Source organism: Phragmites australis, chromosome 17, assembly GCF_958298935.1.
Source record: "Phragmites australis chromosome 17, lpPhrAust1.1, whole genome shotgun sequence".
Taxonomy (NCBI): Eukaryota; Viridiplantae; Streptophyta; class Magnoliopsida; order Poales; family Poaceae; genus Phragmites; species Phragmites australis.
Genome location: NC_084937.1, coordinates 13,049,716 through 13,076,688, shown reverse-complemented (window position 1 = coordinate 13,076,688; position 26,973 = coordinate 13,049,716). Strand labels below are relative to the sequence as shown.

The following is a 26,973-nucleotide window of genomic DNA, read 5'->3' as shown; positions in this document are numbered from 1 at the left end:
AAAATCATTACCTTCTAGATTCTCCTTAAGATGAGACAATAAACCTGAATAAGCTAATTCGGCTAAGTTTTTTTCAGAACGCGTCAAGTTAAAATATTGGTTCTTTGTATCCTTAAATCTTCTAATAAAATTAGCAATAGACTCATTGTATTTTGCTTAACCGATGATAAATGTGAAAGCCTCAATTCTGTATCAACACTATAAAAATACTCATGAAATTTTTCTTCTAATTGAGACCATGCATGTACAGAATTAGGAGCAAGACATGTAAACCACATAAAAGCAATTCATGATAAAGACAAAGGAAACAATCTAATTTTCAAAATATTGTTGGAACTAGCTTCACCAAAATGTGCAAGAAATTGACCCACATGCTCTCTAGTTGTTTTATTATCTTCCCCGATAAATTTTACAAAATTAGAAACTCTTAAACTACAGGGGTATGGAATTGTGTCATAGTGCTAGAGATATGGCTTTTGGTATGCACGAGCTTTTCTCCTAACCTCTCCATCGAATTGTTTTCTTAACACAATAGTTACTTGTTCTCGTATAATTTCAGCATAATTAGCCACGCGTCGACTGGGGTTAACTATTAGCTCAAGCTGTGGTGTAGAAAAATTCAGTACATTGGAAGTAATAAGAGGTGGTGTGGCGAAGTCTCCTTCAAGTGTTGGTCCATAAGGAATTTCCAACCCTTACAGTGGTATAGGCAGAGCACCATATACTACGGTTTAGTAATAAAGTACCTGCACATTGGGATAACCTTCAGCTCTATAAGCCTGAGCCGAAGTTGAAGTATAATGCTTAACGTATGGTGTTTGATACAGGTTTTATGTCACATCAGTTTTAATAGCATAAGAAGTGACATAATTAGATGCAACACTTCCCTATAATATAATCAGATCCAACAATATTTCATTAAATCGATCATCATTGTAATAATTACTATAGATATCAAATCTTATTATCAACACTTTCCTATAATATAATTCTGAGCGGATTTAGGAAATGTGACATCTTCTTGGTTGCGCTGTGGTACAATCTCCTCACTCGTTCTTGATGTTCGTGATGTGAGCAGAGAGCAGGAGTGGAGTAGCCCTCGCCGCAGCACGCGCGCGCTGTTGATTTATGTCGCCTGCTCTGCTGCTGCTCCATGGTTCTGAGATCCCGTCGCCAACTGCCTCTTGCTCCCTTCTTATCCAGCCTTGGCAGAGGGACGCTAGAGCCTGCGGGTTTCGCTTCAGGATCTCCAGGTAATTTTTTTCTTGCTCTGTTTTAGTCCAATCTGTTCCCCTGCTTAGTTTCGTATGAAACAAGCTCTGTTAATCTTCTGTGTAGGCGCCAAACTTTCCTTGTTTTGTTGTTAATAAAAGTATTTATTTATGCCCGAAGGTTTAGGGATTAAAAAAGTACTTCTTTCATGCTTATGTTGTCTATCTGTTATTGCTGTTGTGTTCTTAGTTTCCTCGTTTTAGCAGTCATGGATGATTGTTTGTTTAATGTAAGCATAAAATATTTGTCTTTTCTCAACCCCCCTCCCCCCAAAAAAACTGATGTTTTGTCATATTATAGTTGCAAATGTGCAGGTCGCTGTGACTCAACTGATCATTTTTTTCCCTATTGTAATAGTTTTGTGCTTCTTTAGTCTAGTCACATTGATTTTGCTCATGTACCAAATTTGAAGATAACCATGTTGCAGTGTTGGTCTCATGTCATGTACCAAATTTGAAGATAACCATGTTGCAGTGTTGGTCTCATATCAAAGCTGAGCTGTGCAAAAACTGATCTCCCTGCTTCATATGAACATTAAAATGTTTCATTAGTTTGGCATGCAAAGATGGAGGTTGACATCAGTTCATATCTGTTTGCTCATGTATTGCGAGAGTTACATATTCAAGAAGTGTTTGAATTTCAGTCTCTGCATATGAATTTCGAAATTTTCCTATAGTAATGTACAGTGGTTTCAGATTTGGATTTTGGGTGAAGTACTCTGGTTCCTGCATTTAGACCCTTGCTTCCTACTTTGCCGCACCTGACGCTGTAAGAGTTCAAGAATCCTCCAAATCACAAGGAATCTTGGTAAGTGTTAAACTACAAGGAAATATACTTCCAACAAAGAAAATCTCAACAAGTACATGTTTTTTCCATTACTAAAGCTTTCCTTTTCTTAACTTCGATGAACCCTTGTCTCACAATCTTGTCTGATTTGAATGCTCACAGGTTAGGTTTGGGTGGATTGAGTTTGGCACCCCTACAAGTTCAGTCAGTCAGGCAGAATTCCAATTTCTGAGACGTTGACAAGATGATGCCCTCTATTATGCGGAAGGTCCGCATTTTCTGCTGTGATCCTGATGCAATCGACTCCTCCAATAATGAAGATGACAAGAACCCCAAGAAGGAAAAGAAAATGATAAGAGAGTTGCTTGTTCATGTAAAGAAATATAAAGCCTCTAAACCTCTAAATATCCTCGTGCCATGTGGAACAAAAGATTTGAAAGATCCAGAGAAGAGGGAACCATCGAGCAGGTACCGTGGTGTGCGCCGGCGGCCTTCGGGTCGGTGGGCAGCAGAGATTCGCGATCCTGTGAGAAAGAAACGGTAGTGGATCGGTTCATATGACACTGAGGAGGAGGCTGCTGTGGCATATCAGGCAAAAAAGAACCAGTTCCGTTCAGATATGTTGGCCATGAAAGCTCAACCGCCTGTGTCGTCCAGCTCGTCCTCGGTGTCCTGTGTGTCTTTTATCTGCGTCGTGCGAGCAAAAGGCACAAGAAACACAGAACGCAGTAGGAGTATCAATGGAGATAGACCCGGAGCCTATGGATGAAAGCTTACTGAACTTCTCCCCCAGACCTCAGGAGATTGCAGTGGATGCCTTGCTAGGCCGGAAAGATGAGCTTCCTGTCAGTGACTCCGTCATCCTGCTGATGAATTCCCACTCGATGATTTAACCATGCTGGAAGATGTGTTCACAATCAGTGATTTTATTGGTGAGACATACGAGCCTCCGGATGATGACTATATTGGCCTGGCTGACATAGTGACATTAGCCACCTGCCTCTTCCAATCAAGGACCCAGAGTTCAGCCTGGATTTGGAGCTTGACTGGAGTGGTTTCGACTTCGCTTCTATGGAACATGAACTTGAGATCCTTTGAAACCTGCTCTTCACGGTGTCGTATTCTGTGGAGACCGGCTCTTGATGGTGTTGTATTCTGATACCTGCTCTTCATGTTTACTGAGCTGTCTGAATGCTACAATGAACCCAGATTCATGTCTATCCAGTGTGGCTGGGTGCGTGTGGGTGGGATCTGGAGATGATTGACCTCCAAATTTTGCCGGAAATTGTACAGTTCCTAGAGTAACTTGTCTACGTGTGCTAAGATGTAACAAGTTTTTAATTAAAATGTACATATTTTAATTTCAGATCTGCCATGAGTTCCATGTCAGCAGCCTTTTGATTTTGGCCTCTTATTCCCTAACTGCATTTTTAATAATCCACCATTGCTTTCTGCTAGTGTGGCCCTGTCAGTTTTCACTGCTAAATGTGTGGAGTAGCATAGTTTGAACCAATGGATATTAGACTCTAAGTAATTAATCGTGCTGAGAAAGTAAGTTTTAGAAACTTGAATATTGCTGTATCTAAATAGTTTCGTAAAGAAGTTTTTTTTTTGTTGGTGTCTAGTAGAACTTGGAGATGGACGATTAAAATTTTCTTCCCAAGATTGTTATGCCATATTGTGTCCTTTGATCTGAGAACTGCTGTCTTTAATTTGTATACCAAAAGAGTTGTTCATTTGCAACATCAGACACTATCCATAGTATTTGTGACAAGAATTGTTCATCTGTTACATCACACAACGAAGTGTGTAGTATGCAGTGTTGTATGAAGAAGTTGATCAACATACATCCTGAACTGGTGGTATTCAGTATTTACAGGACACATCTGCTCTGAAGAAACTGTATTATTTAAAGCCAAAGTTTACTGTTAGCATTGCTCCTAAAAGTTTAGCATTGATAATTTGAGATCCACTTTATTTAGAACATACTGTAAGATCCAAAAAAACTTAGAAAAATATTATTCATGATTTGTTCTCAATGCAATATATATAGTGCACGAATTACAGATGTCTAATGCTAACACTGTAATGCAAAAAGCTGATGAAGGATATGATCAATTCTTTTCCGTATCAAATAGCTATTTCCTTTACAGTCAGAGACACGCAGAACCGAAAAATGGCTCCTTCCGGTGAAGCTCCCACCGTTCGGTTCAGTAGACGGCAGCGCACTCGAAGGATACGTCGCAGCCGGGGACGGGGGTGAGCTTGATGGCGTGTTTGACCCTGCTCATGAAGACGGGGAGGAAGGACATGGCCTGACAGATGCAGGCGTTGTCGATGCCCATGAGGCGGCGGCAGCACGCCGTGTCGTAGGGGTCGTGGCCGCCGTGCCCAAGGCCGTGCCGCCGGCTGTGGGTGTGCTCCCGCTCGTGCTCGTGCTCGTGGGCGTGGTCGTGGTGGTCTGCCTGCAGCTCGTACGACACTGCTGATGCGTTCCGCAGCTGCAGCGGCTGTGCCGGGTTGGGGCCGGAGAAGGTGCGCAAGCTGCAGGCCTCGTTGGCAAGGTTGAATTGCGACCGGCAGAACACCTGCGCCGCGGCACGGTGGCGGCCGGTGCCGTCCGCCGCCATGGAGACGAGCAGCAGCAGGAGGACCATGGATGGTGGTGCATTCAGAGAAGGCAATGGTGATGTCCATCTCTTCTTGATGTCCATGGCGGTGATGAGTTTCTTCAGAGCTGCAGGAGATGGTGGTGTTGCTTTCGTGGGTTTTTGATCAGGGGATGATTTTGGTGCCATTTCATGGGTTTTAAGTTGTGAATTTGAAGCTAGTTTAGGAGGGAAGCTGGTGGTTTTGGTCAGCATTGTTTTGCTGGTGGAAGTTAGAGGAGGGAAACCAGATGAGATTGTGAGGGGTTTTGCAGGATGAATCTGTTGACGTGACACTTTAGGTTGCTCATGCTTTACTTGTGGATGACTAGTTTGACCTTGAACTTGACATGCTATTTTCTGTGATCCTGTTCTTCTGTGATGATGTATCCAACTCATCTTCTCTAGAATTTTTTCTTCTTCTTTTAGAATGGCATGTGAAGTAAGCTAGTTTAATTTGGTTTGGCAGGAAAATCTGTCTATTCTGTCGGCGCTTAATTGTCTCTGGATCAAAATACCTTCGAAAGGGCTAAGCAAGCAGATCTGACAAGTGAAGCTCTGAAATGTTTTGCCTTGCAAGTTGAGCGATTTGCTGATGCAGTTCATACCACAATTTCAATTGCTTGTGCATAGAGGCCATCAGGGAACAATGATAGTTTCTCGGTGAGTGAACCCACATGAGCAGCATATGTTCTTCAAATTTTCTCTGGGAAGCAAATTATTTCTTTAGATTGCGCGCAATCATTTTTCTAATCAGAATCAGTCCTTTCTGAGTTGCTGTTCATCTGCATATATCTTGGGAGCTGTATAGAGGATTTTGTGTGCACAAAAAGAACTTGGACCATATGGAGAATTGTAAGAACAATTCCAGGGCTCAATTAGGATTTTGTTCAATCCCATTTCTTCCTTTTTTTTCTTACAATTCGCAAGGAAATCATTAATTCCATTGCTGAATAGTATAGTATTTTCAGAAGGATTCGCCATGTGTTAAAACCTGGCAGGCTTAAAGCTGCAGGACACCATGCTTGCAGAATACAATTCGTTTCTTCAGAGAGGCAGAACGAGGGGAGCATTGGCATTGCCTCCTGCCATGCTTGCAGAACACCATCATTTCGTTCGGTGCCACAAATATAAAAAACTGTTATTTTCGATTCCCTACATCCTTTGTTGCGGCCTATAAAAAATTGTTCCAACTGACACCTGTTCCTTTAGAAGTTTAGAACTAAACATGTACTCTTTTTTTGTGAAAAATGTGGACAAAACAGTTAATAAACGATTGGACCTAGATTTGTTAAGAAACCGTAAATCTTATCTTCTTTGTTGCGTCTAAAGAGGCTAGAGTGTCATTGTCAAACAGAGAGATAAGGTGCGTTGGCTGACTCTTGAGAAAGAGGTGAGATTAGACCTCAAATGGAGAAAACAATTTCAGAGGTTTTTGAGGATGATGTGCCAGTTTGATTCTTTTCCAAGAGGGCTACACCATAATCAATCGTATTTTGTCGCTTGATACACCCTTCCTCGTCTCTGGGTGCCTAGGTATCCAATTTCAATTGCTTATGCAGAGACAGAGGCAATCAAGGATCCATGCCAGTTTCTGCACAAGTGAAGTCACAGCGCCAGTATATATGCTTAAATTTTCCCTGGGTGGCAAAGTGTTTCTTCAGATTTCAGATATTTTGATCATCAGAATTCAGTTCTTCCTGTTCATCTGCACTCTTTTTTTGTATGTGTGTGATTCTTTACACATCTCTACACTTGAGAACTTCAGACAATTTGGTCTACTGTAGCAAGAACAATTCCGGAGCTCTGGTCTTTATTCAAGTCTATTCCTTACTCTTATTTTCATTTTTTTTTTCTTTGTACCAAGCAAACTTTCAGAAGAAAAGAACCAAGATGCTAGATGCGGCAAGTGTAGGAACCTGGCAAGCTTAAAGCTGCAGAACATTAGTTTTCAAAAAGGTGCAGAACATTAGCTTACATTTTTTCCAAATTGTCTTTTGGAGGCAAAGCATTGTGCTTCCTGAGACCATGTTTTCAGCCTTGCAGTATACAAGGAGTGAAATTCTGCCCCATCATTTCGTCTGGCATTGCGGATAAGATAATGATCTATATCTTGTTTTACTGCAATAATCTGAGTTTATTGCAGAAGAGAATATATAATCTATGTTTACATTGCAAGCGCCCAAAACAGGTACAGTGCTGGACTACCGCAAGACAGAAATGAAATGACCACCATAATCAATCGTATTTAATTTCAGTTTAATTACTCAGGCATCTTCCGTCCGTGGAGACATGGAGAGAGGTTGGCGTCAGGGTTATGCATGACACACCGTGGGCCCCACCGGTGCACTTTCGGTTTTCCTACATCTTGTGCTACTCCTACATTTTATGGTGGCCTATAAAAAAACTGTCACAACTGACGCTTGTTCCTTTAGGACAAATAAAGCACTGTACCTTGAAGATCTGTTAACAAACCCTAAACCTTATCCACTGATATTAGTATTAGGGTCTTTTCTTTTGATGAAGCTTCTCATCCTGAACGAAACTGTTCAGCTGAGGCATGCCCGTTTGCAGGAGATGTGATGTGCACACCTGCAAAATTAAAACCAAATTGTGCAGTGCACCATCGTCCGTCTTGGTCCTGTCAACGTGACAGATCTGCGCATGTCCGTTTGCAGCTACGCCAGCAGTGACAAAAGCGAAAATGTACTACGAGAAAGCGATCGATCCGTTGAGACCTTGACGGACGGTTATCACTAGAGGAGTAAACAGTAAACTGTTGCGTTTGAGGTTGGGCGCTGCATGCAACTAAAGCTTGAAGATCTCATGTTCAAAAAAATCTTAAAGATCTCATTGCAACATCCAAAATATCATCTTGGCATACGAACAAGATGAATTCTGATGGAAATTAAGCTAATCTGGAATGTTTTTGGTCAAGCCCCTGTATAAGGCTATTGTGCAAGGTGACGAGCCAATAAAAACAATCCAATGAAAGATTAAGATACTGCTAAAAATACAAATATTTATTTTTTACCACCACCTAGGAATTTTTTTAACAAAAGATAACCTTAATAGAAGATAATGGTTAGGGAATCAGAATTTTTGCTTTTGTAACAAAATGAGACAATTAAGCACATCTTCTTCAATTGTTGTTTCGTCCGTTCTACATGATTCAAAGTCCATGTGGCCTCAAATCTCCACCCATTACGAAGCGTACCGAATATGTTTGAGAATTAGCTTTGGTGTATTAGTGAACAATTGAAAGCAAATATACTAGCAGCAACAACCACATTTTGTTGGTCCATATGGTTGTGCATAAATGATAGTCTTTAACAAGAAAAAAAATTATTTCTCCATTGCAGGTTATTTTCACATATACATATTGACTCTGCTCGTGGTTTGTGTTGTGTGTTGCACTAGTAGGAGCATCGCAAGCTGGTTACTATGACAGCAGCATGTTGGAGCGAGTGTCTAGAGAGCTATTCGCCGGTTTGGATGGTAGTCTAGGATACACATTGAAACAAATCATAATAATCGTGCTTAAGAGTTTTCATTCTGGCTTGTTAGTTTTTCATTTGAATTTTGGTACTTTGTTTTATCTTATTTTGGCTATGTACATCTTAGTTATGAAGAGACTATATTGCAAAAGCCGGATTCTCGGGATATAGTTACAGTGGCATGTCAGCAATTGGAGAAGGTGGTCGGGGAGTGTTTTACCCGGGTGTATGGGTGGCGGCCTAGTCGAAGGATTGGAGCATCTTAGCATCTCCCTTTTTTTACCATGTGTAAATTTTTTTATGTTTTCTCTATTCCGTTTTGACTGTGTGCATCTTGATTATGCAGAGGTCAGGAGTGTTCTCTATGCAATTGTATCAACTTGATGTAATTGTATGAGATCAATAAAATCTTCCTTTATCTAAAAAAAGTTACGTAGAGACTGAAATGAAACTCTTGTGCGGTTGTATCACCTCAATTTAACATTGAGAGTTAATAAAACTTCCCTTTTAAAAAGAGGGGTTATATCACCTCAATGTAACATTGAGAGTTAATAAAACTTCCCTTTTAAAAAAATCCAAAAAAACATCCAAAATGAACAAAGCCAACATTTGCAAAAGGAGGGTGCAACACCGAAGATAAAAGAATTCAAAATTTTGAATTTTTTAATAATCAAAACCAACATTTGCAACATCTAAAATACTTATCACAACAAATTAAATGACAGAGTGCAACATGCATTTACTTGAATGTTTCTTCGGAACAACTAGAACATCTAACAATGACTTTTTCCAGAACGGGCTTACCTCTGATTTCATTACACAAATGCAACGAAATTACAACCATCCCCATCAATCAGTTCACAATATTTACAACAAAAGTGTGCGCAAACAGCAGGATCTATGCATCTGACGCCTGAGGAGCAGCACCGAGGGCTGCCGATTAGCCAAAATAGACCGCAACAAACTAGGGTAAACTCTTGCAGCACTAAGATTCATGAGAGAATTAATACAACAAATGAAAGCCCCTATTACAACAATCCATTTCATTTGTTAATTGTTGCAAGCAGTTGCACGAATTGTTGGTATTATGTTGCGTTACCAATGACATTAGCTTGTCCGTTCACAGCTGCGTTCGCGCAAGCGGATGGCCCAAAATGAAAGTGTATTCCACATGAGAGAGTGATTTGATGGTACGACATGGACTGCGACAACCACTAAATAAAGTGAGATAAATGAGAGCGACTCAATATAAACAAGTCAGTCTAGGTGTGTTTAGTTGATGGGAGAGTCGATGGCCGAAGAAAGAGAGAGAACGTGTTAATGACAGTTGAGGTGCCAGGAAGAAAGCAGCTCGGATGTTCAATGTCAATCGGATACGTAAATCGCCGCCTGAAATCTTTTCTTGGGTTGCAAATAGGGCCTGAGCATTTGGTGCGATGGGAGCACCATTTTCAAAATGCTTTAGATATCCCATGCCTCCGTCCAACAAGTGCCGTAGACATCCGTATTCTAGTAGACGATGGCGATTCGACAGATGATCAGAACATTTGTAGATAACACGTCCCGATAACGTGTGAACCTTGGGTTAGTCAAATCGTGAAACCCGTGTGTGGGATTCGACCGCACGAAAGAGCGCTTTGCGAAACGAGTAGTTACTTGTTTCGGTCGCTGGTATTAGTCGTCGACATGTGCTGCTACATCGATCGCACGAAATTTACACGCCATTTACGTGGACAAGGCTTCGAATCATCATCTATCCGCGTTAGCCTTATCGCCGAAATGCTGGACTGCCGATTCACAAGTTTGACATGCCATTCTGTTGGTGCCTGTCGCTCAACCTTTTGTACAGCAAGAGGAAGAGGACCGATGAGATTTCACCGTCTTATCACTGTTGTTGATCACCACATGAATCAAAGTATGGCGGTACAAATTACATGCGGCATGCATCCCTATTACTAATACAAGATGCTTAAGCACTCGCAGCATGCATGCGTGTTCTACCCCTGATTTTTTTTTCCGATTGGAAAGTAAATCTCACCAACAATTCCGGCGCCAAACAACCCCCACAACAATAATAATCACCCTCGCATTATTGGTCCCTCCCACTGGCAGGTGGGCCCCAGCCTGGGATCGGCATCTCCAGGCGGGTTGCAAGAAAGCATATTCACATCTCACACGCCCACCCTGCCGGTGCCGTGCCGTCCCGTTTCACGTGGTGGGGGAGGGCACCACGGGGGGAGCACGCCGCCGCCGGCGCTGCGCCGCGTGGTCGCGCCGCCACCCGACGACAACCTCCACCTCCGCCGCCACACTGCCACGGCCGCTTTCATCGGCGCCCCACCACGGCTCGCCGCTCGCCGTGCTGGCTCCCCACAGCCTTACCGCAGGGACGCCACCAAAGGGGCCGAATCTAGCTCCACCACCGGTGGTTCCGGCGCCAGAGCCGCTGGAGCATCCGGAGAAGCGCCGTGGCAGGCCCTGCCAGGTCCGGACGACGGCGCCGCCCCAGGGGAAGCCACCGTCCGCCCCCTCGTAGAACCCGACTCTCTTTATCTCCTCCTCCTCGCCGGAGGAGCTGGTGGCCGCTTCATCGGAGTCGTCCACGTCGTCATCCTCTTCCTCGTCCTCCTCGCCGCCGGAGTCGGACTCGTCGTCGCCCGAGGAGTAGTAGGTGGAGATGTGCGACTGGATGGCCTCCTTGCCGCGCGAGCGGAGGCGGAGCACGATGACCTGCAGCCGGCGCAGCAGGCTGGGCAGCGTGGCCAGCGCCGCCAGCGCGACGGCGAGCGGCGCCCACATCTCCGCCAGCAGCGCCGCCGCCAGGGCCGGTGCCCGGGAGAACCGCCCAATTCCCGCCTCCAGCATCGCCGCCGCCGCCGCCGTCTCCATCGCCGCCAGTACTCGAGGCGGCCTCAAAAAATTTCTAAAAAAAATCGGGAAAAAAAAATCTCGCACGCTATCGCGTTGTGTGTGTGGGAGGAAGCGATGAAATGGGGAAGTGGAGGGGGGAGAGGCGACGCCTTCGTTTTGAAGCTACACAACGAGGTGGACGTTTTAATTTGCCCGTGGTTAGTGCGGTGGGCCCGGGTGTCATTGAAGAAAATCGTGGGGAAGGAAGAAAAGTAGTAGCCGTCAGCTCCGCGCGAGCTCGGGATACGTGTGGACGGCACTTTTTCTCACAGTAAAAGCGTGCGCGGGTAGATAATAACAAAATAACCGTCCCTGACATGTGGGGCGGAAATCCCGGGCCCACGAGTAAGTTATGGGAGATACTCATTAGGTGGGTGCGCGAGGTTTGGACGCGACAGAGATGGCGTCTCGGGGCGCTCTCTGACGTGTGGGCCCATAAACCATTGGCGAGCCACGTGTCTGTAGTGGGGCCAGGAGGAGTTGGAGGGACGTGAGGAGGCTGAGGCCGTGCGTGAGTCAGCGTCACGTGCGGATGGCCGGCCGTGGGGCGGTGCGGCTGGATCGTGCGGTGGAGATGGACGCCTCTCTGGTGATCCGTTCTCAGCCACCAGTTTTCTGAAACGTCGGAGCCGTCTCCTCTCCTACGGGTGTGTTATGTTTTCTAACACGTCAGCTCTGGTCGGATGGTTTTATTGGCCTGGATCTCTTAGCCCATTGGCAGTATTGAGAATAAATGTAAAGACAGTAAATGGATATACTTAAGAGATAAAGAGTGGAAATTTTATATTTGTTGATGAGAACTTTATATATTTATATTTATATATATATGTTGAATGAAAATAATGAGAGGATATGTCTATTATGAAGATACTATTTTCTAATAGACATAATATTTGATAATTGATCACATAGTTACATCTAAAAGGTGTCTATTCATAATACTTTCACTTGATCAATTATTTTAGTTGTAAACTCTTTATTGAAAACTCATCTAAAACCCTATGAGAAAATATAAGGAATAATATATTGATGTACCATTAAAACTCTTTTAAAACCCTTCTCGCAAAAACTCCTTTAAAACCTAATAAGAAAATATAATGAGAAAATGATATGACATATATTGATTATTGCCTCATTGCAAGCTCATATGAGAAACCTTGCAAAACTCGTAATCACCGCATACCAATTTCATGAATATATTTCTGAATCACCGCAAATCTCGTAATCAGCGAGGTTATCACATGATTTAGTTTGCAAGATTTCTATCTCCCTATTATTTTGTAATTCATGAGGATAGAACAATTTAGGGTAATATGATTAGTTATATTGCTCTTTATATAACATGTTTGCATATGAGTAACACAAGTAATATTATCTTTGTAGATAATGGTTGATGATTCAATGAAACTAATACTGCATGACTGTTGTATGTAGTTGATCATTCTGCGAAGCCATATACATGTATGTGATGTTTCAGAATGATAGGTGGAAGCAGCTATTGAAATCTGTTTTGATGACTCCTATGAGAAGGCTATATCACCATAAAATCAGTCTATGATTTTGCATTATGGAGATCGGTTATATAGCCAGTATCTGGATATCCCACTATAGTTATATCTTAATTTTTCTGATAAAAAAACTTAGATCTTTAGTGCTATAAAGATATCTTTAGATATCCTCTTGACTCCTGCCTAATGACTTTGTTAGAGCTGTGCTATATAAGCTAGTAAGTTATATGCACATGTAATATCAGGTATGTTATGATTTGCAAGATACATGAGTGTTTTGATGTATTAAAATATAGAACTTTAGGTTTAATATTTTTCATTGTCAACCTAAGGTATGAATAGATCTTGATTCATATTAGGGATTGAATAATCATCAGTGTTTGACGGCTAGTTTTTAGGGGTTGGGTATATATACCCTCTCACCCCATTATTTGTTGTTGCTGCTTGGGCATGAAAGAAAAATATTCTAGAGCTAAAAAAACAGCTCCCCACTCTATTTTAGTCAGAGATTTGAGAAGAAAAGTGAGTTGGGTTGAGAGATTGAAAGATTGAGTGCAAGTGACCTAAAATCCATTCTTGAACACTCGAGTTCATCGGAAAGAAGTTCGTGAAGTGTTTGTTACTCTTGGAGCTTGAAGCTCCTAGGCGGTTAGACGTCGCCGGCGAGCACCTAAGGTTGTGGTGTGCCGCGGGAAGTTTGTGAAGGCTTCGCTTTCGCGAAAAGTTTGTGAAGGCTTTGATTTCGCCTCTGCAAGAGAAGAAATTAAGCGTGGAAGCCAAGCTTGAGTGTGACCGAGCTTGGAGAGGAAAAGGGTTGAGAGAGACTTAGCTCAAGTGTGACTAAGCCCCTCAACAGAGACGTAGCAACCTCTAGAGGAGGTGTCCAAACTTCGAGAAATAAATCTTGTGTCTCCTCTGTTGTTTTCATGTTCTTATGTTCTTACTCAATATTTGTGCATATTGCTCGATCTACTTGCTTGTGTGAAATTGATTGTAGATTCTCTGTGGATCTATTAGGAATTATCACTTCGAACACACGACTTCATTTTGTTTGAGCTAGAACTCTTTAAGAGTTGTTTAATTTCAGTTTCAAGCTCATTTTCTGCTAAACCCAGAGGTTCTGGATTTAACCCAGATACTCCGGATACTATACAATCAGTTTTGAACACGGAGTCTCCAGGTCAACCTGGAGACTCCAGTGAACACTGTTTTCAAGATTTTCAACTAGAGTTTTCTTGCATATCTTTTGCTAGAATTGAATATTTTTTATCACCCTAGGATTGTAACTTTCATACTTATTTAGAGTGATTGTGCACTAGTTGATCCTAGCATATTTAGGCTTTTTCACTCCGTTAGTTTATTTTTCGCTGCATGTGTAGACCAACGGTAAAAAGGGATGAATTTTTGTAAAAATAACTATTCACCCCCTCTAGGCGATACTATTGTCCTTTCATTCACCGAAGGCGAAGACCCCTTCACCGGAATCCCCTTCACCGACCAAGATGAAGAAGAACCTTCGACTTCCGCTGCAGAGGAGCACCTCCCGAAGCCTTAGTAGTAGCCTTCGCCGAGCAAGACAAAGCGTAGTTATGAGAGTGTTCAGCTCTAGCAACCATGTAAAGAACATGCACATGTATGTACTCTTTTCTCCATGCCCTTTTCTCCCACTGGGTTTTTGGGATGGAGTTTTTAGCAAGGAATACATGTTGATGGCAAACCTGAGCCCTTTCCTAGTTGTAGCTGTTTGCCCCGCTGTCCCATCAGAGCTTATAGCTAAGGGGCTACTGTTGGGAGAAAGACCTAGGGCTACAAAGTAGCCCATGTAAAGGCCCAAGGTCCTCCTTGTAATATTTGTACCCCACCAAGGGTTGGAGAGGAAGATTCATCACTCCTCCCCCACCTATATAAAGGACCCAAGAGGTCAAGGGTAGGGGCGGATTTGTCTCATCTCCACTCCTCTCTTTGCCTGGATTGACCCCTTCGGAACTGTTCATGGAAATAGTTCCAACAATCCCAAATGTTAAGATTACCTCCACTTGCACTGGGATGTCAGGATGGCCACCACTTGACTGACATTCAATACCGGTCACTTCCTTGCAGGAGGAGGATGGCTCAAGAGCCCCTTCTGGCTGATTTTTCTCCGAGGCTTGATGTCCCACTTCCCGGGCTTCTGAGAGCTTGCCCAGGCTCCAGAGGACTGGGACTTCGAGAGGCTAGGGGATCTGGAGAGCTCTAGAGCTTGGAGACCCAAGAGACCTTTGGGGACCTGAGATTCACTGATGTAGGCTGACAGGGCCAAGGGTGCTGGGGGTCCTAAAAGGTGTCCCACGGCAATTTCTTCCGGAGACCAGCAACTTCCCCTGTCTCGAGAGGCAGTGGCAGGAGGGTTTCACGGTCTTTGGGGCTAGACTTCCGACCAAGGATTCGGAGCCCAAGAGCTCCGGAGGAGCTCTTGATGGTGACCCTTTAGTAATGTCTATAGGTTATGGTATTTTCCCCCAACAGTATGACCTCATCTGCTGGCCCCGAGGTACGGAGGGACGAACGGATGCAAAAAGGAACTAGCTCCAGCCCAGCATCATAGTTAGTATATCCTAATATAGCTTCTCACCATTGAGGAGCCTCTCCGTGGTGACCGTGAGTGACGATGGTGAAGCTTGATGGCAACCACATAATCTGGTGGAAACTGCGTGGTTGACGGGTACGCTGAAGGAGGGAGTTTGTGACCCCCTGTAACAGCCCAAATTCTTAAAACCAAGAGAATTAAAAAAAAGTCAAAGAAAATAAAAGAGTTTTCCAAAACTAAATAAAATCTCTAAGTGTGTATGTGTGCTTTTATACATATATATACATGTATGAGAATATGTGTTATGTGTATAAATACATATATACATTAAGGGCTATTTTTTTTATAAAAGAACATCTATATATATGCATATATTAGTTGATTATTTGTTTGATTGATTGTTTTGTGAGCTAATATTTATATATATGGGTGTGGTATATACACTATATTTATAGATATACACGTGTATATACATAAGAGGAAATAGAATAGAGAAGGAAAAGCTTTTAGATTAAAACGGGCCGAAACCCTCCCATATAGCCAACCCAACCAATCCTTTTTTTCCTCTCCTTTCTTCTGTTTTGATCTAGACCAATCCGGCCTTTCTCACTTCCTTTCTAACTAGGCCGCGCCTCGGCCTAGCCGGCCGCGCACCATTCTCTCCCGCCAGGGCCGCAAGTCAGGTGCCCACCTGCTGCTCTCCTGCAAAACACGCAACCCCGCTGACTCGCTTTCTCTCTGCTAGGGACCGCCAGGAGGGACCCACCTGTCATGCCCATCCCCTACCTTGAGCCAGAGAATGCTTCCAACATGAGCCCATGTTTTGTTGTGTGCAAATCCGCGCTAATCCGGACGGGAGATCTTCTAGGAGCCTCTGATACGAGTCCCCATAAACCTCGTGACCTAGTGCCAGCCTTATCTCCAAGATTAGGGAAAACAAGGAGTTCAAGCCCAGGATTTAGCCACCGTCACCTTGAAACCCTAGCCGTGTCAACCATGGACTCCACCACGCCCTAGGTATAAATAGGTAGCCCGAGGATCTCCCCGAAACACCCCAAACCTTTCCCCCAACTCGCCAATGAGAGGGTGACTCTGTAGCACCCTAGCGCTGATGCTGAGCCACCATTGGTGCTCCTCAGCCATGCTCGTTGACTTGCCGCCTCCATGCCACATTGCCAGCATCGAGACATCTTAGAGCACCGTTGAGACCCCAGAAAGCTTCCTTCACCCTCATGTTTACTCCTCGGCCATCGGACTACCATCTTCGCTGACGCCAATGAGTTTTGCCACCCCTGTTCCTCGTCGCCAGCCATTTGTGTTGCCTCCCGGAGCTAACCGACCCCCCTAGGTGAGCTCTCCGCCATCTTGTGTTTCTCTTCTACCGCTTGCTGTCGACCTTAGGCCACTAGAGTGTCGTTCCGATGGAACTCCGACCAAGCACCGCCGCGGGAGTTGACTCCGCCGCTGAGCCACCTCTGTTCTACTGAAGCCGAGTGTGGGAGTGCTATGAGTCGTCTGATCCAGATCCATCGTCCACGATTAGATCTAGTGCTTACCCCTTCGTTAGCCAATAAGCAATACAGGAGGGTCTGGGACCTCGACAGTACTGAGGCTCTACCCGTTCCACGCATCTCCATCATGTAGCAATGCCGGAGGGTCTACACCTCACTGGCACAGAGGCTATGCCTTCAAGATGCTTGTGGGGCCATACCCATTCGGCACATAGGCTATACCTTAAAAGATGCCAGGGGGTCTCTTACTTCTACGGCACGGAGGCTATCGCCTTCAAGATGCAGAAGGGTTTTCTTAAGACATCGCTGTATGCTGAGGTTGTCAAGATATCTCTATTTGGCGGAGGTTTTCAAAGACATCTCCGTGTTTTGGAGGTTTTTGAGACATCTTCATTTTGCGGAGGTTTTCAAGACATCTCCGTTTTGTGGAAGTTTTGAAGACATCTCCGTTTTGTGGAGGTTTTCAAGACATCTACGTTTTGCAAAGGTTTTTAAGTGTTGTGCGTCATTTGAGCAAAGGTGTGACTTAAGTTTTACTACATACTGTTTGAACAGAGATATGACTTAAGTTTTACTATCTACTATTGTTACCAAATAGTTATCTGTTGTATAGGCCTCGAACAGCTAGACTAACTACTTTTAGAGTACGCTACCCTTCTGTCTTGAAAACTTAACCAGCTAGGCAAGCTATTGCTTGGTGGTCATGGGCATACCTTTGCCAAAATAAGGCCTCCCCTGCAGGGTCAAAGGCTCGGAGGCCCTTGTAGCCCCTAGGAGGGGAAAAGATTGGTCACTCCAGCCCGTGTCATCCACCGAAGGGTTTTGGCCTCGCGGACCTTCTGGACACCTAGGGCCCTCCTATCGGAGCCCTCGTCCTTTGTCATGACCAACTCATCTAGTATCGAACTCGGCATTGGAGGCACTCCAGAGGCCCCACCGCTCTGGTTGTTCAGGCGGGACCCCTACACCGAGGGCCTACCGGACTCCATTTTGGCTAGGTTTGTTCGTGCGACTCAATCCTTGTTGTTGGGGTATTGTACCCTTGGTGGTGGAGAAGGAGGAGGTAGAGCAGGCCGAGGGGGGCTCGGCAAGATCCAAAGACCTACCTGGCACCCCGTTCTGGTTTTACGACCCCTAGCCTACCTTTCATTGACTTTTTCCCCTACGAGGCGTCCCGCCTGCCTCCCGAGGTACTCCATCTAGAAAGCTAAAAGGCTTCGGCAATTCTCGATATTTTGGCCAGACTCGGCTCCATGCAAGATGCACCAGTACCCTCCCTATGGTATCGAAGCCCGAGGTCGGCGTTGAAGGCATTGGTGGGATTTGCATGTACCAAAGCTTGTGGTCTCTTCAGAGCCCCTTTCATCAAGGGAGGTAGAGGAGGCTGCACGGCAGGTAGATTCTCAGAAGACGCAGGATCGACAAAGGTATCCTGGGCGCTATCACAAGAAACACCATGAGGGTGGGCCCAGGCATGAGTGCCCTCAGGCTCGAGCGCTCAGAACCACTAAAGGGCAGCCTGCATGGCCGCGGCCTCGACCGTAACCCCTTGGGGTGCTACAAGGTCCTTGCTAAGCCATTTTAGAAGGCCTCTGCACCAATTGGGGCGTCAACGTCAGCCTAGGCCAGGGCCACTACCGGGTCGGTGGTGGCGGGAGTTCGTCATTCTGTCTAGTGGTGGAACTAGTGGGTGTACATAGCTTGCATGGTTGTGGTGGTTGTGCGGACCCTCACATAGGCGTGGCTGGGGAGTCGGCCACCTATGCTGCGGCCTTGGTGGTCTTCTATTTGGGTGGCATCATACTTTTCTTTGTACTTGTATGTTCGAATCCCCACGGATGGCACGCTGTTGGTGTAAGAAAATGTCTTCCATGAATAAGTGTGGAGAGAGCCTTCTCTAGAGAGGAGACTCAAGCTTGGAGAAGAAGTGGAGAGGAAGGAATACCAATGTATTTTTATCACCAAGATATTGACCCATAGCCTGATGGCCATGGGTCAGTATTTATAGTGCCATTCGGGATGAAAGTATACAAATATGCCCTTATAGAGATAGCGATGCGAGTTACCATCATGGTATAGGGACTTGGGGCTAGTCGAATTGCACATCCTGGGCTCAGGTAGAATACATTTACCCCTAACTAACAGTCATCTACTACAAAAAATACAATGGTGTAGGTGACCCAGAGGGCGCGATACTCGGCTGGTCATCAATTGCGACATGGTGCTGCACTATCTCGAATGTCAGGATGACCTCCACTTGCACTAGAATGTCAGGATGGCTACCACTTGACTGGCATTAAATACCGATCACTTCCTTGCATGCGAAGAACGGCTCGTGGGCCCCTTTTGGCCATTTTTCACCGAGGCTTGATGTCCCACTTCCCGGGCTTTGGAGAGCTTGCCCAGGCTCTGAAGGACTGGGACCCTGAGAGGTTGGGGGATCTGGAGAGCTTCAGAGCCCGGAAACCTTAGAGGTCTTCGGGGACTCGAGATTCACCGACGTAGGCTGACGGGACCAAGGGCATCAGGGGTCGTTAAAGGTGGCCCCTAGCAATTCCTTCTGGAGACCAACAACTTCCCCTGTCTTGAGAGGCAGTGGTTAGAGGGGTTCACCATCTTCAGGGGCCGAACTTCTAGCTGAGGATCCGGAGCCTAAGGGCTCCAGAGGAGCTTTTGATTGTGACCTTTTAGTAATGTCTGCAAGATGGGGTATTTCCCCCCCCCCCCCCCAACAAACTTATTATGAACAACTAACCTCCATTATGGAGTTAGTTTGATGATTGAAGTGTGCCTCATATCTTGTTTCTTGAGAAGGTCGGTTATGTCCCACAAATTATAAATATAGATCAATTAAATACCTCGAGGGTGCAACATTTCTTTGTGGTGTTCTTGTAGCATCCATACTTTTGACAAACAATATATTTGTCAAGTTTGGGTTTTAAAATGCCTTTTTTCTGATCCGATGCATATGGCTTCTGCTTTTTGTTGTGTTTGCGTTTACCATTGACGTTCTTTGGATGGAATCTAAGAGAGCCATTGAACTTATTGTTATTCTGGACATTATCATTTACTTCAGATAAAGGAGGAGCGCTGATTGGACGCTGATGATGATTCCTCAAAAGGAGTTCATCATGCTTTTCGGCATGAAGTAATATATGGATTAAATCAGAATAAACTTGGTATTTTCTTTTTCGTAGAAACACAACTTGGAACATATGTGATGAACAACATGATTGTAATCTCTAAAAGATTTGAAATCCTGGAGTCGGAGAAGTTACCATTCATGACTTGCATCAGATAGAATGACTGCCTTCTGCAGTTCATATATGATTTTAAGTGCTAGCCATAGAGTGCTTAGATTTTCTTCCATCATATACTCAGATTTGAGATCCGGATGGATATAATGTCTTATTATGTATGAAGCTCCATATTTAACTTGATCGGGTAGCATTGGATCTCCCTCTTGAGGAGGTTGATATTTCGCTACCATTCCGCAGGAGGCAAGGCTGACCTTAACATCCATTGTTCATGTTAGATAATTGTGACCATCAAGCACGAGTTCATCGAACTCTTGATCATTCATTGTATCATACATGGATTTGACCATAGATTTGGTTAATTTATTGTTGGTAAAGTAAAAATCGTCATGGTAATGTTGTAATAATGATGCAAAATTTTGTAAAGTCAAGTTAAGACTTGAATTACATAGTGTAGACATCAAATAATGTAGCTAACACATTGAAGATAATCACTAAATATAGTGTAGATCTCACAGTAATAGGAGGCATAATCTGATATTTGTCAGTAGATGCTTATATTCCTATTACCTTGTGTTATGCTCAGTAAAATATTTAGAAGAACGCGTTGAATGTAATCATTAAACAAAGATGATAAAATATAGACCTCACAGTAATTATGGATAATCTACAAATATGCAGTAGATGCCATTGTTCCATTACCTTGTGTTTCGTAATATTAAATGGAGGTAATCACTTAATTTTATTTTGCATTTTAATTCTAATTGAATTAAGCACTTTTGGGCATAAGAGCTCTTTGGGCTTAATTAAGGTAAATTAAGATGTAATTCTACAAGAAAATAATATCAATAGCAAAATTAACACGGTCGTCAACACAACTACATGTTATAGGGATTGCATGAAGCAAACACATTGAACATTACATAATATTCCAGAAAAATAGGGTCTAGAATGTTAAATTACAATAGTAAACAGTACAGAACATAATTACAGTAAACACTAAGGGCCTAAACATGAAAAGTACTTAATACAAAGTACTTGTAGTTGAACCATCTTGTAAATTTTTAGAAACATAGGGGTTTATTTGCAAAATAGCCTTATGCACAGGTGACATGCCTATACTACTTGTGCCTGGACCTTATTGGCCTTTCGGTAGGCCTAGTCGGAGAGGAGGGTGCACACATATATAAGGGGTGGGGAGGGGCGGTTAGGGCTCCCCACACCCCAGCCCCACCAGCCGTTGATTCCATTGTGTGATGCTGTAGTTGGCCATGTCGAGCGCTGTCAGGGCCACCAACGGCCGTAGACTGCTGCTCACCGTGGCAGAAGCCGTCGTGTGATGTCATCGATTGTAGGCCTGGTCAGGTGCCATGCCACTCTGGCAGGTGACTGACATGGCCGTCGTCAAAGGGAGCCACCGATGTGAGTCGTGGCCGGCTCGGGCCTGGGCGTGCCACCGCCACTTTGGATGGGCGATCCTTGAGTTCCTCCTTGCCATGCGTCGCCATGCATCGGCCGAAGCTATGTCGAAGAGCCACTAGACGTGGCTTAGGGATGGAGGCGCCAATGCGGGCATGTCGTCCCACCGTGATAAACGTAGCTGTCGGATGTTGCTGTCATCTGTAGGTCCACAACGTCGAGCCGTGCCGGAGGGCCACCGCCAGCTGCAGATAGGGGTCACCAGGCATGGGGGTGCTCCACCCTCTGTCATTTGTGTGATGGAAGCGGTGGCTTGTGATTTGAGGTTGGCTTGACCACCGAGGAGGCCAGCGGGTTCGTGTGGGCAAGTGTGTGAGGAGGGCACCATTGGTGTGGATAAGATCCACGTGCATCATCGCCTTCGAGCTACACTGCCTTGGACCTGCGCTGTACGTTGTGAACCAGTCGCATCTGACAGGACGGAGGCCATGCCGTCGAGGTGTATGGTGCCATTTGTGGGTGCGTCGTCATGTCGCATGGAGCCTCCACTGGAGGAGGTGCGACAAATGGCCCACCGGAGGGTGGATGTGCAAAAAGAGACGCAACAAGAGACCGCCTTGTCCTTGGGCTACTACATGAGAGAGCACGGTGCCAGAGGCCAGATGCAACTGGATCAGGCCAGCCGTCACCGCCAGTGTGCGTGGTGCGAGCAGTCGTTGTCGATATAAAGGAGACAAGACGACGAGCATATCGGGTCATGGACAGTGTTGCCGCCAAGGTGAAGATCTTGGAAATGCCACTGGTTGAAGGTGTTAGCCACCGACGATGGAGTCATCGGCCATTCTTCTTTGTACCTCGACCGCCATCTCTTGTTGATGATGTAAAGTTCATCGTCCTTCTATTGGTCGATGTTCTTGGCAACGTTGAAGATGGACGGTTGTTGCTTATAGATGAATTGATCAAGTGTTCTATTCTAGCCGCTCACTGGTAGAAACTAGCGTGGTTGATAATGTATTGAGAATAAATGTAAAGACGGTATAGTGGAGATAATCGAGAGATAGAGAGTAAAAATCTTGTATTCATTGATGAGAATATTTATATATGTTGAATGGACATGATGAGAGGACATGTCTATTGGGGAGACACCCCTTTCCAATAGACATAACACTTGGTAATTGATCATATGGTTACACCTAAAATGTGTCTATTCGTAACAAGCATATTGGCTTATCCGAAGAACAACCATGTTAGATGACTTTGTTACATAACCTTTGAGAGAATTGGTAGCATGGGCGGGTCCAATAAGGATAATGGGTGTACATATGTACATCTAAAATTTGGAGGGATTACTATGTATCATATTGGTCCAACTCAGCAACTCTTAACTCTATTAGCCTAACACGTAGTGCAGAGAATGTGGCACAACACGTTGCCTGGCCCAACTCCGAGTCCATTCCCCAAGTCCCAATAGGCAGGCAACTAGCCTATCCAAATTGATTGATCGAACTATGGTCGGCCAACACACAAGCACGCAGCAAGACGGAGATGGTGGCAAGAGCGCGACGAGCGGCGTGACAGTGGGCGGCGTGGACCTTGGCGCTACGGGCTGCGGCCCTTCGTGAGTGGCGACAGCGGGTGGTGTGAGTGCAACGGTGGGCGTCGTGGGCCTCGGCGCTGTGGGCTGCGGCCCCTCGTGCATGGCGACAGAGGGCGGCACAGGCCACAGCCCTGCGTGCATGGCGATGGCGGGCGATGCGATGACGATGGGTGATGCTATGACGGTGGATGGCATGGCCCGATGCGACGACGGCTGGCACAATACTATTTTCTTAAATGCTCGCAAATTGACTTGTTGAATATGCAATTTGTGCGGAATATGCAATTCGATAGCGGATTGTTTGTTTTAATTTCAAAATTGAATTCTTGAATGCTGCGTCATGGCCACGGGGTTTGTGGGGGCGACAGGGCGTGGCCGTGGTAGCGCAGGCGATGGCTCTAGTTCTACTGCCGCTCTAGGTCTGTTTATATTAGAAATTAATGTGATTGTATGCATCAATTGGACTAAGTTTGCATGAGAGTTATCTTACCTTTACTGATTAGCTTGTGTGCACCAATTGGAATAAGTTTGCTAGAAATTACGTGATTGACAGGTTGTGCATCAACGTGGCAAGAATGGATAGGATAGAGTTCATAGAGTGTATCATAGGCTCGTTTATGGGATCAACGGTGTTGATAGAAATATCAAATATTGAGAGATTAGAGTTACCTGTTTTCATTATTATGAACAATCTGAACCTTGAATTTTGATGTTGTTTGATATTTATGGTTATCGAAAAAATAGTTATATATAATATCGTATGTACACCCAAATTCAAAATCCTGGGCCCACCACTGGTTGGTAGTTGTTATTGTATGTGGTAATGATGCTTCCAAAAATATAATTTTGCTTGTGCTTTGGATGTGATGGTGGAGGTACAAATGCTAGTTTTAAGAGAAAATTCCTTGTAGAAGGGAAGTGAATTTTGTGGATGGCATAAGGGAAAAAGTATAGGTTTTATTGGTATAAAATGAATTTTCTCTAGTTTTAACAGTTTTCGGTGTGACTCAGGTTCTACGCACAGCTTTGTCAGAGTTACTTTGACAGCTTATGTATATGATTTTATCCTTGTGATTTTACGAAATTTTGAACCCTCTTATTCTTCTATTTGGTTGTGCTGCAAGATGACATAAATCATGCTCTAGAAGGAGTTGGAGTGTGGTCATGGACAATTTATTGATTGTGTTGTAGCTAAGAGTTTTGATGGCAATAGATCTTACGTTTTGTAGGACAGCATTCATTCACATTTTTGTCGTACCATTTAAGAGTCAGCATAGCAGGAAGAAATGTGTGTTATCTTGCAACAATAGTGTTGAATATCTTGCTCGCATATTAACTACACAACCATAACCAAGCAATCTATAAACAAAAACATGGCTATATCATGAAAGCCAAGACGTTACAATGCTCATCCCTTTATTTTCTTTTTTAAAATCTAGCCAATATTCTGAATTGCAATTACTACATACAAAAGCATGTTGTGCTTTCTTGTTTAACATAAAGTAAAATATGTAGTGCTAGTTTGATTATCACTATTGGTTCATGTCATGAGCCAACAGTGATAATCAGTTCCAGAATCTGGTATTTTCAACACTAAGAAAATAAAAAAAAAATCTTGCACCCGGACCATACCCCTGTACTAGTCGTATGCTTTTTTGCACGTGTACGGTTCATGAAATTTCAAACCCGCGACTCTTACCTCGCTCGAACCCTCGTTACCATTCCCTCAAAGTGATTGTTAAAGGCAATGGGATATTTTTTCCTTTTGATCCTACTTGTTTGAATTTGAAAATTATTTTGGCATCTAAATAACTTCAAATAAAAATGTTGTCACCTATAAAGTTGGAGATCTCATCGAGAGCTACAATTTCATATAAATAGTATCTTCACCCTACTCTGTATAATTATTTTATGAATTTCTGAATATCTCACTGCAAACATGCAAACTGATATTTGTTTTCGGCTTTAACTTGAACCAACTTAAGCATCGCATATATTATCATTTTACCATATAATTACTACCATTATAGATAATCATTTATTTATATAATTACTACCATTAGAGCTAATCATTTATCTAACTTATATTTTTATATCATTCAATATTTTATCCAACTTAGAACTGAGTTGACCCATATAAAAGTCAAAGAAGAGCTTTGGTAAGTGCATTTCATATATACAACATGTTAATTATTTTTTAATGGTTAAGTATTACATTATCATTATTTCATCGTGTTATTACTAGTTTTATTATTTCATCTAGTTTGTGAGTCCTAGGTACTCCCATGTATGAACTACGACGAAATGAATCGACCCGATAAGTTACAATGCCAAATTGATTTGGACTATATTTGAATGCCTAGATGACTTCAAATAAAAAGATTGTCAGCTATAAACTTATAGATCTCGTTGAGAGCTACAAATTCTATATAAAAATTGTCTTTCCGATTCTATATGAAAAAGTTATGAATTTTCAAAGACCATTATCTATTGATGTTTCCGTAGTAGTGCCAGAGCTTAATGGAAGATTTTTGTATTTAAGAAAGGAAGAAATACAAAAAAACTACCTCTTACTTTGGCATGATCAAATCAATGCCAACATTCAAGAGTGGATAATGCTAATAAGCATTCGGTAAATTTTCTTCTACATTTATAATGACCGTTTTTGTTTTTAAAGTTTAAGTCAACTATCTGTCCACAGGATGTGTATATAATCAATTTGTTGCTTGATTGGATAATGATCAAATGAGTCAAAATGCTTGACTTGTGCAAATTTGGGGACCATTTTGGGATTAGTATTTGTACCCAAGTTATGCTCTTTCATAAAAGGGTGAGAGGATATAATTAGTTTTTTTTTGTAGTAATTGTCTATCAGTCAGATGTGAAACATATTAGAGGGTAAAAATATCAGTATAGATAGGAGACCTTTTTGAACCTTTGCTACATTTTTTGGGGTCATTCTGTGCATACTATGTTACTTTACATGAATATTGTGCATGCATGCTTTATCAGCTCCCTATTCAAGCCAAACATTAATTGGTTAGTTCAAATATTGTGGCCTTTGTTGAACTTTCAGGATACCTCTCAATCTTGTGTTTGGTAGCCTTCAGATAGTTGCAATGATGAAGCAGTTGCTTCCACTCCAGAAAAAAATCTATATAATGCAAAGCAAATTAAAATAGGGAACTCCTTTTTAGAATATTTAAAGAGGGAATACTACCTTAGAACGGGTTATTATAGACGTATTTTAAACCATATCATAGATGATTATATGTTCCGTTTCAGCAAAAGTGTCTATGATATTGACCTTGTTACAAATAATTTTATAATCATCTACAATAGAGTTACACATAGACAGATTTTTTTATAAGACCATCTGTGCGTAATAAGAATCACAAATGGGTTCTGTTGAAACCTGTATGTGAGTAGTTAGAGTCACAAACGTTTTTTTTAAAATCCATATGTATTAATAAGAATCACAAATGGGTTTTGTTGAAACCCGTATGTGAGTAGTTAGAGTCACAGACGGTTTTTGTTTAAATCCATCTGTATTAACTGTCACAGGCGGAGTTAAAAAAAACATCTATGTGACCCTTTTCCCATATAAGCAAATTTGCTTCCTAGTTGCCCTTATGATATGGCATACACACTTTATGATTCATAAATTAAACAACACATTGATATATTGTTAAGAACATCGATCACATATTATTTATAACATCGATCACACATTATTGAGAATATAAAACAATGCATTTACATATCACAAAGGTTAAGAATATCACACAGATATACATCACACATTATTCAAAACACATAAATAAACTAGCTAGCTAAACACAATCCCTAGATATATATCATTGGTGACGCCGTCTTCCAAAAATATGAAATGATTGACATTATGGTGACGCCATATTTCGGAAAGACGAAAAGTGATTGACAAACTTGGGTCAATTGACATCATTTTTCAAAAAGACAAGATGATACATCATCTCAGCCTCC

General features: G+C 43.2%; 2 protein-coding genes and 1 pseudogene across 2 annotated transcripts; 1 reads left to right on the top strand and 2 right to left on the bottom strand.

The window, feature by feature from the left end:
* The first annotated feature begins 2,004 nt into the window (after positions 1-2,004).
* LOC133897869 (pathogenesis-related genes transcriptional activator PTI6-like) lies at positions 2,005-3,156 on the top strand (annotated as a pseudogene).
* Positions 3,157-4,268: 1,112 nt separating this feature from the next.
* LOC133897830 (uncharacterized) lies at positions 4,269-4,995 on the bottom strand. The gene has a single exon (XM_062338658.1). The coding sequence runs from the start codon at positions 4,920-4,922 to the stop codon at positions 4,269-4,271; it is 654 nt and encodes a 217-aa protein (XP_062194642.1). The 5' UTR covers positions 4,923-4,995.
* A 5,073-nt stretch (positions 4,996-10,068) lies between these two features.
* LOC133897510 (uncharacterized) lies at positions 10,069-11,231 on the bottom strand. The gene has a single exon (XM_062338270.1). The coding sequence runs from the start codon at positions 11,090-11,092 to the stop codon at positions 10,412-10,414; it is 681 nt and encodes a 226-aa protein (XP_062194254.1). The 5' UTR covers positions 11,093-11,231; the 3' UTR covers positions 10,069-10,411.
* Between the last annotated feature and the right edge of the window lie 15,742 nt (positions 11,232-26,973).